We start from the raw sequence: 18,920 nt of genomic DNA, 5'->3' as shown, positions 1-18,920 counted from the left end.
ATATAATAATACGTAAATATGGGTAAATATAAGTAATTAAAAGTGAAAAACAAAACACTTCAGCCAGTTTTGATCTCTGTTTCAGTTGCGTACATCCTAAAACGTTTCAACTAAAGTGGTATATAAGGGAGGCTATATTATCAAGTAGAAGCCACTCTTGTTCACTTTCTTCAATGCTTTATTTGTTGTAAAACATTTCTTATTAAAAGTGTGGCGGGGATAGAGAATTGGGTTGTGAAGTAATTGGGAGTGTGTCCATAGAGATTTTTTCCCTAGTAAACACAAGATGTGATATTTTTTTTTGTTTTGTGAGTGGGCTGGGTATAATCCACCATGATTGATTTTGAAAACAAAAAATTCAGATGAAATAAAAAAAACGATAGTTGCTGAATTGTAAAGAAAATCAAGAAATATAGCTAATTTTATGAAGCTTAATGTTTGCCATCGTCGCTCGATGGACAAGGTTTTACAGAAACTTCTGTAACATTAAAATAGTTGGCATGGATGATGACATTCTACAAAACTTTCAATGAAATTGTTAATTATCTTTACAATTTTTGTTTTGGATCTCAAGATTGCCGTGAAGACATAATATTATAATAATAATAATATAATAATATAAGTTCTTCAGGTATAAACATAATTCTTCCACCTTCATCCAGTGTTTCGTATTATCAATGATTCACGTATGATTTCACTCTTCCCTGGTTGCATCATAAACGTTTCTAAATGACTTGGGTGTTACTTTTTTTTGTTAGAGGCCCCCAACATACATAGTAGGTCTAGAACCTTTATAACAAACAAGAACACTTGTCATTGTTTGTTAAACCTTTCCTCGTCGGTAATTCCAACGGATTGGTATCACGGATGACTTCATGAACTTCATACAAAGTTTATTTTGTTATGAATGAACTTTTTAGAAGGCCCCCAACATACACAGTATAGGTCTATAGAACGTAACTAAACAAGAACACATTGTTGTTAAACCTTTCCTCGTTGGTGCTTTCAACGGATGGGCATCACGGAAGGCTTCTCAACTTCACAAACAATTTATTTAATTCTGAATGTTTTTTATTATCAATAATAAGTCGTGTTATTTATACATATTTTTATGGTTAATTTCAGAGTTCTCTTTAAAACATAATACTGAATGAAGTCATCATTTTGATTAGGGTTGGCTGTTGTATATTAATATTTACCTTGAATTTACCTTAAACTGTACGACTGTGAGAACTACTAAGTGTTTCCCTGCTACCAGTTAACCTAGGTAAAATCTGTTTGAAGAGCGTATTAAAAATGCCTATGTATACAAGTAGGCCTACAGTAATAATTTTATCCAGCAATTCAATCTGAATCAAGGTGCGTGTTGGAATGTGTCACGGTTCACTGGTCTTTTTGTACGCAGTTGACAAATACCACTAACTTATTATACTGTATTTATAGTATTAACATTATTTTGTCATATATATTCTCAGTTAACTATTTATTTTATAAATTATATTTATTCTTGTTTGATAAATTAAAGATTGTTTGGAATATCACAGGGAAATTCTATAATACTATACAATTTAAAGACAAAATACCAATGAATCTTTAGACCTAGGCCCATTGTTGACAAATGAGAAATATACTAAATAAAAGTTAAACCTACTGTATTAACCATAACCATGCATTTACTATCATAATATCAATACAGTATTCAATAACATACCAAACAAGAAATACAAAATGCTTGGCAGGGGCAGCTTAAGCAAAATGCATGGCTGTAATTCAAATAAGCCAGCTATTCATAACATTGTATGATGTTCTGTTTAAACAAACATGGCACTTTCATTCTTTACTCAACAACTACAAGTAAACTGAGTGTTAAGTTATTGTATATTGTTATTATAATAACTAACTCCCTATACAGGAAGCACCTGAGATTATATCTGAAAAGAATAACAAGTTGATTAGTTATGCACCACTCATTTTTGGAGTCACAATTGTGTTGCATTCCGTCGTGCTCATTTGTTCGTTAAATAATTTACCAGAATAGAATCTGAATGTCGATTTTCCATGGACCTTACCAACAACGCTAACGATGGAGCGGGTTCTTTATAAGCACATTAAATTAAAATAATGCAGATTTGTTGACACATTTTATGAAACCAACAACAAAAATGGAGAGTATTCCTGCTAGTGAGTAAGTACACGATTCGTTGTTCATAATCTTTCATTTTGATCATCATTCATTATAATCACTTTTCATTATGATCACCTTTCATTATGATCTCCTTTCACTATGGCCACCTTTCATTATGATCACCTTTCATTATGACCACCTTTCATTATGATCACCTTTCATTATGACCACTTTCATCATAATCACAGTTCATTATGGTTACCTTTCTTTATGATCACCTTTCACTATAGCCACCTTTCATTATGATCACCTTTCATTTTGATCACCTTTCATTATGGCCACCTTTCATTATGATCACCTTTCATTATGATCACTTTTAATTATGAACACCTTTTCATTATGAACACCTTTCATTATGAACACCTTTCATTATGATCACCTTTCATTATGATCACCTTTCATTATGATCACCTTTCATTATGATCACCTTTCATTATGATCACCTTTCAATATGATCACCTTTCATTATGATCACCTTTCATTATGTTCACCTTTCATATAATTATGTATGATCTTTATTTATTTATTCTTTATATTGAGTTGCCTCTTCAGTCTAGGACTGTTCTCCCATATGGAACGCCTCCTCTGCCTTCAGTTCACATTTATCATGCAGTACACACCAATCGTCATGCAGTACACACCAATCGCCATGCAGTACACACCAATGGTCATGCAGTACACACCAATGGTCATGCAGTACACACCAATGGTCATGCAGTACACACCAATGGACATGCAGTACACACCAAACATCATGCAGTACACACCAATCGTCATGCAGTTTACACCAAACATCATGCAGTACACACCAATCGTCATGCAGTACACACCAATCATCATGCAGTACACACCAATGGTCATGCAGTACACACCAATGGTCATGCAGTACACACCAATCGCCATGCAGTACACACCAATGGTCATGCAGTACACACCAATGGTCATGCAGTACACACCAATGGTCATGCAGTACACACCAATGGTCATGCAGTACACACCAAACATCATGCAGTACACACCAATCGTCATGCAGTACACACCAATCATCATGCAGTACACACCAATGGTCATGCAGTACACACCAATCGTCATGCAGTACACACCAATCTTCATGCAGTCAAATATTGCGTAAATTATACCGTCACCTATCGACAAAATCGAATATCACGTGACGTTTATTAGACGGCTGTAAAACTAAGACTATTTAACCTTCTTTTATGGAATTCAATAATTGCAATGGCCTCCTAGTCGCGCCTATGTCTCGCATAATAAATTATTGTATATATAAATAACAGAGCATATGGAACGCCTCCTCTGCCTTCAGTTCACATTTATCATGCAGTACACACCAATGGTCATGCAGTACACACCAATCGTCATGCAGTACCCACCAATGGTCATGCAGTACACACCAATCGTCATGCAGTACACACCAAACATCATTCAGTACACACCAATCGTCATGCAGTACACACCAAAAATCATGCAGTACACACCAAACGTCATGCAGTACACACCAATCGTCATGCAGTACACACCAATGGTCATGCAGTATACACACCAAACATCATGCAGTACACACCAAACATCATGCAGTACACACCAATCGTCATGCAGTACACACCAATCGTCATGCAGTCAAATATTGCGTAATTTATACCGCCACCTATCGACAAAATCCAATATCACGTGACGTTTATTAGACGACTGTAAAACTAAGGCTATTCAAACTGTATACTACAGCAACTCACGATGTCTACTACTACATCGCACGTGCTTTATGACTAAAATGGCTCGCAAAACTATTAAAGCAATCTTGGAATCTATAGGACGTAGGCGCGGCTAGGAGGCCATTGTAATCATTGAATTCCATAAAAGAAATAATAAATAGTCTTAGTTTTACAGCCGTCTAATAAACGTCACGTGATATTCGATTTTGTCGATAGGTGGCGGTATAAATTACGCAATATTTGACTGCATGACGATTGGTGTGTACTGCATGACGATTGGTGTGTACTGCATGATGTTTGGTGTGTACTGCATGACCATTGGTGTGTACTGCATGGCGATTGGTGTGTACTGCATGACGATTGGTGTGTACTGCATCATGTTTGGTGTGTACTGCATGACGATTGGTGTGTACTGCATGATGTTTGGTGTGTACTGCATGACGATTGGTGTGTACTGCATGACGATTGGTGTGTACTGCATGACGATTGGTGTGTACTGCATGATAAATGTGAACTGAAGGCAGAGGAGGCGTTCCATAAGAGCATTCACAGAGATGTGTAGCGGTTAAAATAAGTACAGTATGTCAAGCATAAAAGAAATCTTAGAGTCGATGGCCTTAGTTTTACAGCCGTCTAATAAACGTCACGTGATATTCAAATTTGTCGATAGGTGGCGGTATAAATTACGCAGTATTTGACTGTATGACGATTGGTGTGTACTGCATGACGATTGGTGTGTACTGCATGACGATTGCTGTGTACTGCATGATAAATGTGAACTGAAGGCAGAGGAGGCGTTCCATACTCCCAGAGGGCCCAGTGTATTTTATGATGAGTGACAGTGGCTGTGTGTGAACTAGTACACCGGGGTAACCCCATACTCGTCTCGAAAGATGTACTAGGTTATTTAAGTGCACATGAGCTAGATGTGTACAATGGACATATAGTTTAATAGTCCTTATCCGAGAAGACTTGTTCTACCACCAAAACCCTGGAGCGAGTGAGCCTCGAACCCTTGCCGATGTTATGGCTACGTATTACGGTCCCACTGTCTTAATAACCGCTCGGTCACTCACTCGCTCGAGCTATGTCATCCTTTCATTGATAATAACTATAATAATACAACCAACAGGTGCTTAATGATCACCTTTATATTCATCCTTTTCTGACAAGCTTTATGTTTTGTTTACACTTTATTTAACAGCAACAAATTGTGGCAAGCTATTGTTTCAGAGAAATGGCCAGAAGTTGAACGACTGTGTGCATCCGAACCACAACTTGTAAATACTATGTCAGACGAGGTAGGTTGTTATTTTATATCAAATGATTAGCCTAAAAATGTTTTGATTTATACAAATTAAAACATGTACGTTATTTGGAACAAGGCAATCAAGATTGCCTTGTTTGGATTTAACCTTCACGAATGTTTTGTATATAAATCGTATAGGCTTGTCTCATGATGCTGACTGTACATGTAGAACGTTAAATAATGACACTTTTTGTCTAAATTACGTGAATTAAAATTAAACTCTAATGAAATTTGATTTATATTGATGTATCAGTACAGCTAAAAATTACTGCAACGTAACCCACGTTCCAGCTTCGTGCCTACTTCGTGGCCACGATTTATAATTGTTTTTAATCGCGATCCTACGAGAGGCATTGTTTTGCCCCACGCGTCTATTGTTATGTGTTGTTACAAAGTAAACAACATTGTTATCAATGAATCAAAAGGGCAACAGTGATTGAAAATACAGCAGTTACGCCCGATATTTGTATTGCTAGCTAGGCCCAGAGTCTAGAGATTAATGTTTTAAAAAACGAAGTTAGTACCACACACCCTATGCTATTGAGTTCGTACAGAGTACCAATCTAGCATGCCATGCAGTATAACTACTAGTACTAGGCCTATTATATTAGGCCTACCGTAAATGAAACCTATAAAATACGTCAGAATGTTGCCATGCAATAAAAATATAGTATACGGCCACATTGTGAATTAATCAAATTAAACATCGTATCGCTATGTTTTAAATTCGACGACATTATTATTAACAAAATAGGAATGTTCCCACTACTAGGCCTAACGGCACTCATGCGGCCGGTGAACCTCAGTGAAGTGGGCCACGGCCAACTTTGTTTCAACATGTTTGATTTGCGTATCCGGATATTCACCCTCTGGACATTTACCCCCCGGAAAACTACCCCCCGGACAACCACCACCTGGACAACTACCCCCTTAGGACAACTACCCCTTTAGGACAACTACCCCCCGGACAACAACCCCCTTAGGACAACTACCCCCTGGACAACTACCCCCCCCCCCCGGACAATTACCCCCTAGGAACAACCTGACTCTGCAACAGTGTATAATAGGTTGTTGACCGGGGGGTAGTTGTCCTAAGGGGGTAGTTGTCCTAAGGGGGTAGTTGTCCTAAGGGGGTAGTTGTCCGGGGGGTAGTTGTCCGGGGGGTTGTTATCCTAAGGGGGGTAGTTGTCCTAAGGGGGTAGTTGTCCGGGGAGTAGTTGTCCGGGGGGGAATTTTTCTAGACAAACTCTCGTACGACGAAATGAAACGAAGCATTTTATCAATATTTTAAATATCAACAATCGCTATAGGCTCTGGGCCTAGCCAACAAGGCCTGTAGTAGCTAGGGAAGGCAGGCCTACTCGGGCTTAGCTGTAGGCTAGGTTACGCGTGGGAACGAAGCAGTAATTAATAGCTGTACTGAAATAGTAATACATACTATAATCCTCAGTTGAGATATAATTAACTGTTATTTTCCATACAATAATAATGATTTACACAATAGATAGGTAGGCATATGTATTATCAACATCAACATACAATATCATAATATCAAATATAAAACAATTTTTATTCACAACAGTACGCTTTTTTCTGAATAAAATATTTAAGAATAAGGAAAAAGAAAATTATAATTCAAAGGATATTCATAATTCAATAATTATGATAGTATATATTTTATGCATAATTATTTATTTTTAATGTCTCTCTTCAAAACAAATTAAAACCTGTACATAATCCATATACGCATCGAGTCACTTTAATGTAATACTATGTATGTTTGTTCTGTTAGGAGGAGGAAACGTTATTAATGAGGGGTGTGTGGTTGTATATTATTCCAGAAAACTTAGTGATTCAGCTGATTGCTCAAGCATCAGATGTTTGCCTTGAATACAGCTCGCCATATGTAAGGACAATCAGATAGAAATCACAACTATTGCGTATACCTTGATTTACATTGATCTTGCAAATCATATTCATGTTTAGTTCCCTTAGTTGTTGGGTCTTTTATTAATGGAAAAGAAGTAACATACTCTTTCCCAGTGTAGGTTGAACTTCAGAAACAGTAAAAATTCTGTCCTTCCTATCTACAGTGCACAGATCTGAAGACAGTTAATTAAAACAAATATGTTGAGTATCGTTATACGTTATGTTATTTTATATGTGACGATTGTTTTATGTAATTTTGTGTTCACAGTGGCCGCCTACTATTCTTCATTGCTTATCATACAGAGGGTACTCGATCGCATTGAAACTTGTCTTAGAACGAAACAGACAACACGTGAATACATCAGACAGGGTGAGTAGAGTACACATTAATAAAACAATTTGCTTTAAAATAGATTTGAAAGGTAGACGATCGACGTTAAATGCTATATGGTTATATAAGATAAGATAATGTGTTAATGTCATGGTCACAAACATATGTTCTATGTAAATGCACTTCTATAAGCAAACTAACATAATAATGTAAATCAGATTTCCTATTATTGTATGTAGTTTAAAGACTGCTTACACACTAGGACGATAACAATCGACGATAAAAAATGAACATAACCCTTTCCTTACATAAAACAAAGGAAACTAAGTTTTCATTCTAGAACTATAAAATAACCATTTATGATTGATCAAATGACGTCATGATCAATAAGAACAATAACATCGTTGTATCGGTACGATATTATTGCTCTTACTAATTAAGACGTCATTTGATTGGACATGATAAATATCATTTTCATCAAAGACAGCATAAATGGTTATTTTATATACAGAATGAAAAATCTTCTAATTTCTTTTGTTTTATGTCTTTATCTTTTTATCGTCGATCGTTATCGTCCTATTGTAAATGGACATTTAAGCGATTAAAACTGGATTAATTAAAAATGCAATCGTTTTCATGTACGCCTTCCACTCTTCCATCTACTCTCAACCGTTATAAGAGTTTTAAGAGTTCCACAATCGACTGTACAACACCGATGTGTCTGATTAATCTCTGCCCGTACCTACAATAGAGACTTTGTACCGAAAAGATTAAAATTATGGGGGTATGTTTTCTTGCGAATAGTTATAGAACACGTTATTGACATTGATTTACTTACTATTTTGCTATTTAATTACAGATATTTAGCGATACACCATTGCATGTTTGTCTCTATTCATCGTATTTAACTTACAAGTACGTTGTATCGGTACGATATTATTGCTCTTACTAATCATGACGTCATTTGATTGGACATGAGCAATATTATTTTCGTCAAAGACAGCATAAATGGTTATTTTTTATACAGAATGAAAAAAAAAAATTTCTTTTGTTTATGTTTATCTTTTTATCGTCGATCGTCATCGTTCTAGTGTAAATTGACCTTTAGGCAATTAGGATTAAATAAAATTGCAATCGTTTTTATGTACGCCTTCCTCTCTTCCATCTACTCTCAACCCTTATAAGAGTGTTATTGATCCCTAACTGTTCCACAATCCACTGTACAACACCAATTTATCAGATTAATCTCTGCCCGTACGTACAATAGAGAACTAGTGCCGAAAATATTAAAATTATAGGGCTATGTTTTCTTGTGAATAGTCATAGAACACGTTATTGAAATTGATTAACCTACTATTTTGCTATAAAATTGCAGGTCGTTAGGAACACACCATTGCATAATTGTCTCGAATCATCGTTTTTAACTTACAAGCAACACCATGATACTGCCATCTGCCTGATGACGTATGGAGCATCGTGTTCAGCAAGACCTAATGTAATCATCATATATAATTATATTATTATTAAATTAATGATTAGTTTTTACTCAAATTAAAATTAGGTTTTTAATAAATTAATGTTTTTACGAGTAAACACTTTCTGACGCAATAAGCAGTATACATTTAATGATTAGATTGTACAATTTAAATTTTGTGATAAAACAGTAGCTATGCTTCAATTTGGGTACAGACGTATGGAGCATCCTGTTCAATAACTACTCATCATGTAAGCATCAATATTATATAATTAAATTAATGATTAGTTTTATTTTATTTAATGATTACAGTAGATTGCACAATTTAAATGTTGTGATAAAACAGTAGCTAACAATTCAATTTGGGTACAGAAGGTACTGTATGGTGGGCGAGTCATTAACGTGATATTTACAGATAGAAACATTTCAAATAAAATAACACAGTGATGTAATATAGCCTGTTTCTCTGTAAGCATTAACATTCGATTATTACAAATAATGGTTTCAGTCAAACTCAAACTTTATTCGAACAACGCTTTTGGATCAGAAGCACACGCTTATGAAACGGTGCGTTCTAACATTAACAATGCAGTTACAAAAATAAATTACATAACAATTAAACAATTAATAAAAATGATCAGTAGGTAAATTTAAATAAATAAAAATAGTATTGCAGCCAAAAAATACTTAAATCAATGTGGATGATTTTTCAAGACTATCAAATATTGAAACTATTAGAAAAAGTATTTATTAATAATGTAGATAAAATAATAAATAATATTTAAAGTTATTAATTTACGTGATGGGCGGTCAATCTTAGTATAGTCTTTCTATACCTCTATGCAGTAGTTAAGTATTGTTTACAAGGAAATAATATTAAAAGGTCATCAAGTAGTACATAATGTTGCTTTTCAATAGTACCATTAGAAAAAATGTCCAAAAATGATCATACCCAAACTATACAAGACCATATACGTGAATTAAAATGTAAGTCTGTCATAGTAGCACGTTTTGCACATTAATATAAAAAGTGGTCTGTATTTTCTACTTTATGATTGTTAGACTTACATAATTTGCAGAAACCAAACTGTGTATTCCTCGACCATTTATTCATTAAATTGAATCGGTCTTGTATTTATAAGTATTACTGTATGCTATTAATTAACACTATTTAGTGTTTTAACTATTATAAGTAGGCTAGCCCTATAACGAATAATTTATTTTACTTGATTGATTACTTTAATTGATTACGAAATAGTTTTGTAAACATGTTTGCATTTATTATTTGTTTAGGACAAAACACCGATTGATCTGTATAATGAAAATGAGTGTTCAAAGTATGATAAAAAAACTAAAAAGGAAAAAAAACGAGAGCTCATACAACTGATAGAAGGCAAGTAGATTTTTTACACCTGACATTGTTATGTATTGTTAATTTACTGTTAGAAAATATAAAGTAGGTGTGTGAATAAATGAGATTCAATGAAACGTAACAATCGTAACTGTCCATGATAGGTTTGTTATTATCTATTAAACCGATGGTAATAATTCAAATCCTGTTGATGGATAAAAATAAACAGAAATTCGATTAAGCTTCTGAACAGACAAAAGTGAAACTTATTAATGACCATGTGACTATAAAGGTTCACTGAATCATGAAACACTTAAAGATAAGCTGGTTTATCAATGTAGTATTGTGACATTTTGCTGGAAACAGTTTACTAAACTAATATGAATAGTATAACGACGTGCTTGAATGTGGCATTTATTTGTTAGTGATTACTATTATATTTCTCTGTTTAGCTTTAGCAAGATTAAAAAACGCATCCTAATAAATTGAAAATTTACTATAAAATTGCGTCTTAGGCCTACATGGTAATCATACCACTGGTCCAAATACTTACAATCTGAACAATTCATTTAATATAACAGTTTGTTATTTCACTTTGATAAAATAAATGCATGGCACCAATAATTTATTATCCATATATTTGTGTCTTAGAGTTTTCAATTCCAGCTGAAGTAATTGCTAGAGGTAAAGAAGCAACTGCAGTTTTCAAAGAGGCTCTAAAAAATGGTACAGTTACAATAGTCAATTCAAGAAGTATGTTCCTTGGGAAAGAAGGAGCTGGCAAAACAAGTTGCGTGAAAGCTATTCTTGGAAAAAGGTATGTTTTTTTTATGATAATATGTAGATTATTTTACTGAATTATTCTATTGCGTATAGAATTGTCGGCGAATTTTAATCCTAGACCTAACAGAAGATTAAGACAATATTCCCAGTGTTGTATTATTATAATTTAAACATTGTTGGTGGTCGTCAATTTTAGTGAAGACAACTTGAGGAATCCTATACTTAAAGTTCATGTTTCATAGTGTAGAGATGTCCAAAAACGTCTCAAAACAGCAGTTTGATGAAGCTTTGCCTAGGTAAAGCACAAAGTCAACATGCTTCAAAACAGTTAATTTCAATAATAATTATGTAAACATTATATTATGACTGTTTAGTAATGTATATTATCGTTTAGATTCGATCCCAAGGAACAGTCTACCGACGGAATAGTTGTCGCAAACACACTGGTTGAAGCGTCAGGAGACGATTACCAAAAGTGGCAGGAACACAATATTGACGGTATTGAAAAAGTATAGTGTTAAAGGTTCTTGGTTGGTGATTTTCAAAATTAGTTATTTATTGGGAACTAGATCTAATGAAACAGGTTTTTTTCCAATTATTCATTTCTAATATAGCATGATATATTGCATCGATGGAAGATCGCAATAATATTTATGCCGACCATTATAAGATTGTTGGTATCTTTAACATACTATATACAGAAAAAAACACATACATTCAGTGTGAGGAATTAATGGTACAAAAACAATTAATATTTACCGAATTAGCACCTGAAAGAATGTAATGATGGTGGTAAATACCTTCTAAAATTTACTAAGCCTGAATAAACATCAGTTCGAGTAAAACAAGGAATTTAATTGTTTAATTAAGGGTAAATTGGTATTATAAACCTGTTTGTTGGAAGAAGGTTTATCCCACATAATCTATAATGCCTCCTTGATATTACGTAGTTGTAATATAACGTTATTATGTATTTTATAGTAATTCAATTATCGAATGAGATTCGAGAAGAAGCAGTGACAGAATATGTGGCAAAACAATTACTACAAGGAAAATCTAGCACGACTTCGACATCATCCATCGAAGTTATGGTACTTTTTTCTCTTCTACTACAAATTATTAGAGTATTATTTGTTGAAGAATTAGACGAAATGTTAACTTATCTTTCTGATTATTCGTAGGATGTTTTAAAAGAAGAGGAGGAATTGAATCTAAAGGGTATAATTATTATTGTCCGTTTTGTATTTTTATTACGATCAGAATTATCATCAGTATCGTTTGTATTTTTAATGATGAAATAGAAATAAGCAAATAATGTTGTATTTGCCTTAGATGACAGAGGAAATACACTGGCAAAGAAGTTTCCTGAACAAATTCACAAATTACTTGTTAATAAAATCAGCGATAAACTTGACACAACGGCCCACACCGGTGGAAGACAGACAGTTGGTGTGCTTGGTAAATTAAAATTTTGGGCATCCGGAGACAAGCAGCAGACATCGAGCCGAACTACTAAACCTCAGAATATTAGTAGCATTTGGGATTATGCAGGGCAGCTGACATATTATATAACACACCGAGTGAGTAGCAACAATACATGGTCAAAGTTTTACCAATATTTAATCTTTTGTATGATTTATCTTTAGTTTTAGGTCGAAGGTAAAAGCGGGAGGTATCAGTGTTATTTGTGTGGTTTGCCGTTCAATTACTTTATTACAGTACACTTTATTCCGTTTAGTTGTTCCTGACAGGAGGCGTTACGTACATTGTAGTGTTCAGTGCAGTAGATGGACTCCATGAGATGGTAAAAATAAGGGATGTAAATCAAAGTACCAACAAGAAGAAAGCTCCAAAAGATTGTGTAAATTTATATATTATGATTTGTTTTCTTTTTGAATTCTAAGGGAAAGTTGTTACTCCCAGCCATTGTGCCCCAGTTAGTCGGTTGACATATAGCTTATCAAGCCGAAGTTTCCTCTTCTTACCGTTTGAAAAGTAATTATAAATTAATTTGCGGTAATATATGACTAGCTGTTTAGAATGTCTTGTGCCTGTAGATTATAGTTATTGTACAGTTATTTATTGTTTTCAGGGATTTTGGGGAATGACGAATTTGGGAATGACTGTTTTCTGGATAAGGTCCATTTATGAATACGCCGTTGTGCGATATGGTACGCCTAGCATAGAGAGAAGCTTAAACGGTGTAGTTTTACCGCCCATTATACTAGTCGCTACTCACAAAGACAAAGTTAAAGGAAGAAACGAAGCTGAGAAAATTGCCAAGGTAAGTGACGTATAAGCTTGATAACATTTATTTAAAAGATAAGTTATGTATATTTAGATTTGAGAGGATTAGCTTTTTTACCTTCACTTTCTCTACCCTAAAAGAGAGATGAATGAAAATAATAAGAATACTATTAAAAGATCACCAAAAGATAATGCTGTTTGAAATACATTTTAAGATTAGAAATACATTTTACACCAATAGATGCAATACATTTTTAGAATCAACGTTGTAATGAATTTTAATTCACAACATAATATTTCTATCAGTAATACATTTAATAATGGTGCCTTCAATATGAAGAAACTGTATTCTCTCATCGACTATATTGGACTTATAGTATAATTTATATATACAGTATATTGTACTGGTTATATGAATACATGTTTAGTTATGTTTGATATTACAGATTAAGGCTATGGGGCAAGAAATACTTGAAGCTATCAAAGACACACCATACGAAAAACACGTAGATCCTGAGATATACATGGTAGATAGCAAATCTCGTAGAGGAATTGAGAAACTCAAAAAAAGAATTGGAGTTTTCATGAATGTGATGAAACGAAAGATTCCAATCAAGTGGGTTGATTTCCAGACCAAGATACAAGAACTTGGTAAAACAAAGCTGTTGTTGTCCTTAAATGAGGTAATTTAAAGTCAAATAATTGCAATGTTTTTCTTTCAATCAAAGATTTTAGTAATTTAATATCAGGAAAAATGTAGGCGTAATTACTGCTGATAAAAATAACCACTTTGAAGGAAAATATTATTGTGAAACTGAAAAAAGATTCAAATTGTTTATATTTGTGACCCGGAAATGTGACAAATTGTCTCCTTCACTTCTAAAAAAATGCAATTTAGTCCTCTATATGCCGTTCATTCCCGTTACACAGTGGTATAGGCTGTTTAGTTGACTGCGCGTTCGAAAATCAATATGTAGGCCCTAGTTTATGTATCAAAAATAATTTATTGAAAGTGTTCTATTACCTCCTTCTTCTAGATAACCAAAATCGCAAATGAATGTGGAATTGCTGATGCAGAACTGACTATGGCTTTGGACTACCTGAATGACACAGGGAATATTCTGTACTCTAAGAATGAAGAGAAATTAAAGCATGTAGTGCTAATAGATTTACAAACGATGGTTGAAATGGTGACAGAAATCTTCACTGACAAAATACCAGACAGCATCGGCGGAAAGGTAAGTTGACATCTTGCCCAGCTTGATTAGAATGAGATGTGAAAGATAAACTAATGAAATTATCATAATTCGAACATTAAAAAGCATTTTATTGTTATGACATCTCTGTTACTGCCTAACTTCTGTTTCTGAAAAAGTTTGTTATAAATAAAGTGATTGTTTGGCATAAATACGAATCCAAAAAATAATAGCTGTGATAAAAATAAAATAAATTAATGCTAGTATGTACTGTATGTCTATTACAGGCAATTGATACATGTGTTTTTATGATTCATAGTTATCTATTAATTTTTGTAGTGTATGTTGTTTTTTATAGTGGTCTAGATTAAATCAATTATGGGAAAGATTTAATGTCGAGGGAATTCTGGAAGAGGAATTAGTACGTCATTTATGGCGGAAACTGATTGAATTAGATGAAAGCTATTTGGATATCTTCTTAGATGTATTGAAGATGTTTCAACTTGTATTCGAAACGCAAACTGTGACGGTGAGCTTTTGTTGTTTCTTAACCATTTATGAATTTACACTGGGTAAAAAGCCATTTAAAAATGGTTTCAATATGGACACTTCTAATTCTTACTGTCATTTTACAATTTCTACAACATTTCTTAACATAAATTATCTTACAATTGACCTCGAAGTTGGCGGGAAACAATGGGAGACATATTTTAATTCAATAAAAAGTAGTGAACAAAATCTCTTTTATAGGATGAGGAAAATGACAGTGACCGAGTGTTCCTGGTTCCTTCTCGGATACAAATTAGAGACGATGCATTGGAAGTAAAGGAAGATTCGAGTAACATGGTGTCGATCTATTTGACTACCCCCAAACCTATGGACTTTCTTCCTGACGCCGTCTACCACATGTTGATTGTTGAGTTCCTACACCTCTCGAAGATTAAAGGACGGAGAAGTGATGATTTTCAATTATACCAAGATCGTAGTGATTTTGGATTTGATAATCACGTTGTCAGTTTTGGTGCCGTTGAACATAAAGAGGATAACAAGCAAAGAAGACGACAAGTTAGCGCATTGAAGGTGCGTATTTATTTTTGGCTACCATCACCACACCAAAGTTCTAAGTCAAAATCGGAGCACATCGTTCACATTAGTCCTACGAACAGAGAATTTTTCTATTTGTTAACACTCACTAAACAGCAATCATTTGCAAATTACACGATGAAGGTTTGTGGAGCCTCAGCTGGTGGTTAACGTGCTTTCGTTTTTAGTTTCTCCCTCAACCTAATAGGAAAAAAATAATGCTCCCTCCATAAGCCGCAATTAAGCCCGATATAATTCTACTCATCCTGTAATTAGCAAGATGTGCATAATATTAACACAAATGATGGCAAATACACACATACAAACTACTGTAAATTATGTACGATGTTACAATTGCTCAGGCTTAGCAGTCTCATTTGATCATATTGGCAGCCAGGCATATAAGCAATCATTAGCAAAGTGACAGCGTCAATTGTTAACACTATACCTCGTTCCTTTCCACTCCTCGAATGTGCCACAGTTTAACATATTGCCTTGTTACTGTTACAAAAGTAAGCCTACCTATGAGAGTAATGGAGTCCAGTATTATTTATCTCTTCTGACCATTTGTTTCTGTTAGTAACTCACATTTATAATTTAAACAATTCCATAATAATTTATTCATTTAAAATAAACTATTTATGTATAATTTCTTTCGTCTAACTACGAACATACTTTTCTAATTTACAAATATAGCAAATTTTGATATAATTATAAAATAATTCATGATGATTGACTATTGTGTTTTTTAACAGTTTCAAATAACACGCAGAGTTGAAATTAGCAAAGATGAGAGAGGTATTACCAGGCTGATAGATAGCCCGCAACCAGATTTTTGCAAAGAGGTAAGGCAATCGTTCAATGGATTGATGTTAATGCTGTTGACCTAATTAAGATTGGAATTGAAAACAACAATTTTGTCATATTTGTAAATTATGAGAAATAGAAATCCTAAAATGATACACAACATCGGTAACACAAATAAAAAAAAACATTTATATTATCACGTAGGTTTTAGACTTTCTACAGAAGCATTTCGAATCCAAGTGTACAGTCGGCTACAAACTGTCCGTACTTTGCATAGCGTGTGAATCTTCCAAGCTACATTTCCATGATCTACAACGGTGCTTAGACAACCCGACTGTTCCATGTGGAAAAAACGCAATGGTTACACAAGGCTTCAGAAAACTGTTTTTAACAGGTGATTATCAAAAAAAATGTACAATTATTTGGCTTTATATGTAACGAATTGTCTAGATCGTCTGTAACACATATTGAAGCCAGATAGGATAATCCAGGTGGGTGTGTGTGTGTGTGTGTATATGTTATCAATGGTAATTGAATGGATTCTATATACAGAACGGCCATTAAAAGGGTTATCCACAAATGTTCGAAGCCAGGTAACAAACGAATGATTTTATAATAATATTTGTAATTAACTCTTCTCAATATTACTTTACCAATTGACATAAAACATCAGAAAATATCAATATCTTTTAAAACGTCTAAAAACTCACTTGCACCCTGAAGCATTTCCTGTTCAAGCGGCTCTGAACATTATATGAATAACGGCGCCAAGTTCGATTGATTGATTGATTGATTGATTGATTGATTGATTGATTGATTGATTGCTTGATTGAAAGATGATACTGGCGATTTACTGTACGTCTACCTTATGTAATATTAATACTTATATTTAATGGAACAATATTTTTTTAGGTACAGAACGGCCCGACGCAGAACCATTTGAACAGTCGAGTCAAAGCCCAGGTAACTTAAAATGACTTTTTTAATAATAAAAATTAGCCATCGTCAATATCAAAAGTGAATTCAGCTTATAAACAACTTAAATATATGTATTTATATAATATAGGATCATTCGAAACAGAATTTCGGCAAATGTTGGTAAAAACGTCACGCTGTTATGATGAATACGGTTCACTTGACCAGCTGAAGATGTTGTGCAAAGACCTGATAAGACCTTTCAACGATCTACAGAAGGCTGAAAGCACAATGGAGGTGTTTCAGTTAATGGAACGCGCCGGTTATCTTACTGCTACCAAGTTTGACGTTCTCATCGACGTAGTCAATGTCACTGGTAAACAGGGTGTTCTGGAGGAAAACAAACTGCTGAAGGACACTTACGAAAAAGCCGACCATCAGGTAAAATCGTTCTCATCGTATCGACAAAAACTGATTAAATTCGGTAACGCACTTTCAGAAGACAATGTAACAACGCTGATCCACCTAGAGAGGGTTTCTAAGAAACAATGCAGCAATCAGTGGACTGTGATATTGGATCTTGAACAAAGGGTTATCCTAAATAAACACAAATTGGAACCATTTATCGAAAAGTTGAAGAAGAATGAGTTAACATTAGCCGCTGAAGAATTAGAAGATAGTGACGAGTGTTGAGTGAATACAACATGGTTTACCGGTACCTAAATATAGGAAAGAGAAGAGTCGGTCTTACATGATATGTTAGTACCAGGCTAGTTAAAGAATAATGTGTAGAATATACATCGAGCCTTATGACTTGGTTGCTAAATTACTAGCTTTACGCTAAGTAGTCTTCTGACTGCTCCGCTGGTCTGCTTTGTTTCATGATGTAGAAGTCTCAATCCAATAATCAAAGGCAGATTTCACAAGGAATATTGGTACACCCCCGAGAGACAGCTTAAGCCCATTGTTATTTGTCACCTACCTCGAACATGCCAGCAACTATCAACTCAGTATATCCTGATGACCTTGATTTCATCTCTCGACATTAACTAGCGCAGCATCGATGACATCGAACGGCTTCTCGCGTCGCTAACTTCAATCTTGTTGTCAACAAAGATAAAAACCACATTCACCTGTATCAGGAAACAGACAGCAGAGTCCGAACGAGAATGGCGGCAGGTAAAGAAAGTTGGCTTTTTTTATTGGGAAGAAAGAGGATAAGAAGCTTTCTGCAGCAGCCTTCAGAAAACTAAACAAAGTAATGGTCAAGTAATAAAAAGTTTAAGAAAAAATCTATAACTGGGAAGTGAGATTGATGTAACAAAGAACACGTTTCACAGTCAATTTATTCTATAATTTAATCATGTTCATTTTGCATAAATATACTGTACAATTCATTGATATTAGTAGTAACTTTGATTAAGAAATGTATTACAATGTAATTACTATGGTTTGATACATTTTAGTGGTGAGTAAGGTTTATCGTTAAAGGTAATACGGTGGTATGTTAGTTTATATATTAATTTTTTTATTTCAATTAATTGATTTACAATGTTTCCTTTGCATAAATAGTATAATCA

At 34.2% G+C, this 18,920-nt stretch overlaps 1 protein-coding gene across 1 annotated transcript; it reads left to right on the top strand.

Annotated features, from left to right (window-relative positions):
* The first annotated feature begins 1,959 nt into the window (after positions 1 to 1,959).
* LOC144854577 (uncharacterized) lies at positions 1,960 to 18,033 on the top strand. Its single transcript, XM_078712517.1, has 21 exons — positions 1,960 to 2,185; positions 5,120 to 5,216; positions 7,017 to 7,130; positions 7,422 to 7,523; positions 8,860 to 8,979; positions 10,252 to 10,351; positions 10,961 to 11,126; positions 11,487 to 11,590; positions 12,074 to 12,183; positions 12,274 to 12,310; positions 12,425 to 12,672; positions 12,831 to 12,953; positions 13,185 to 13,376; positions 13,786 to 14,022; positions 14,377 to 14,577; positions 14,894 to 15,064; positions 15,286 to 15,615; positions 16,374 to 16,463; positions 16,630 to 16,819; positions 17,338 to 17,388; positions 17,492 to 18,033. The coding sequence occupies exons 1-21, from the start codon at positions 2,145 to 2,147 to the stop codon at positions 18,031 to 18,033; spliced, it is 3,366 nt and encodes a 1,121-aa protein (XP_078568643.1). The 5' UTR covers positions 1,960 to 2,144.
* Positions 18,034 to 18,920: the final 887 nt, after the last annotated feature.

The sequence above is a fragment of the Antedon bifida genome, chromosome 10, assembly GCF_963402885.1.
Source record: "Antedon bifida chromosome 10, ecAntBifi1.1, whole genome shotgun sequence".
In the NCBI taxonomy this organism is placed as follows: Eukaryota; Metazoa; Echinodermata; class Crinoidea; order Comatulida; family Antedonidae; genus Antedon; species Antedon bifida.
This window is presented reverse-complemented; position numbering and strand designations above follow the sequence as displayed.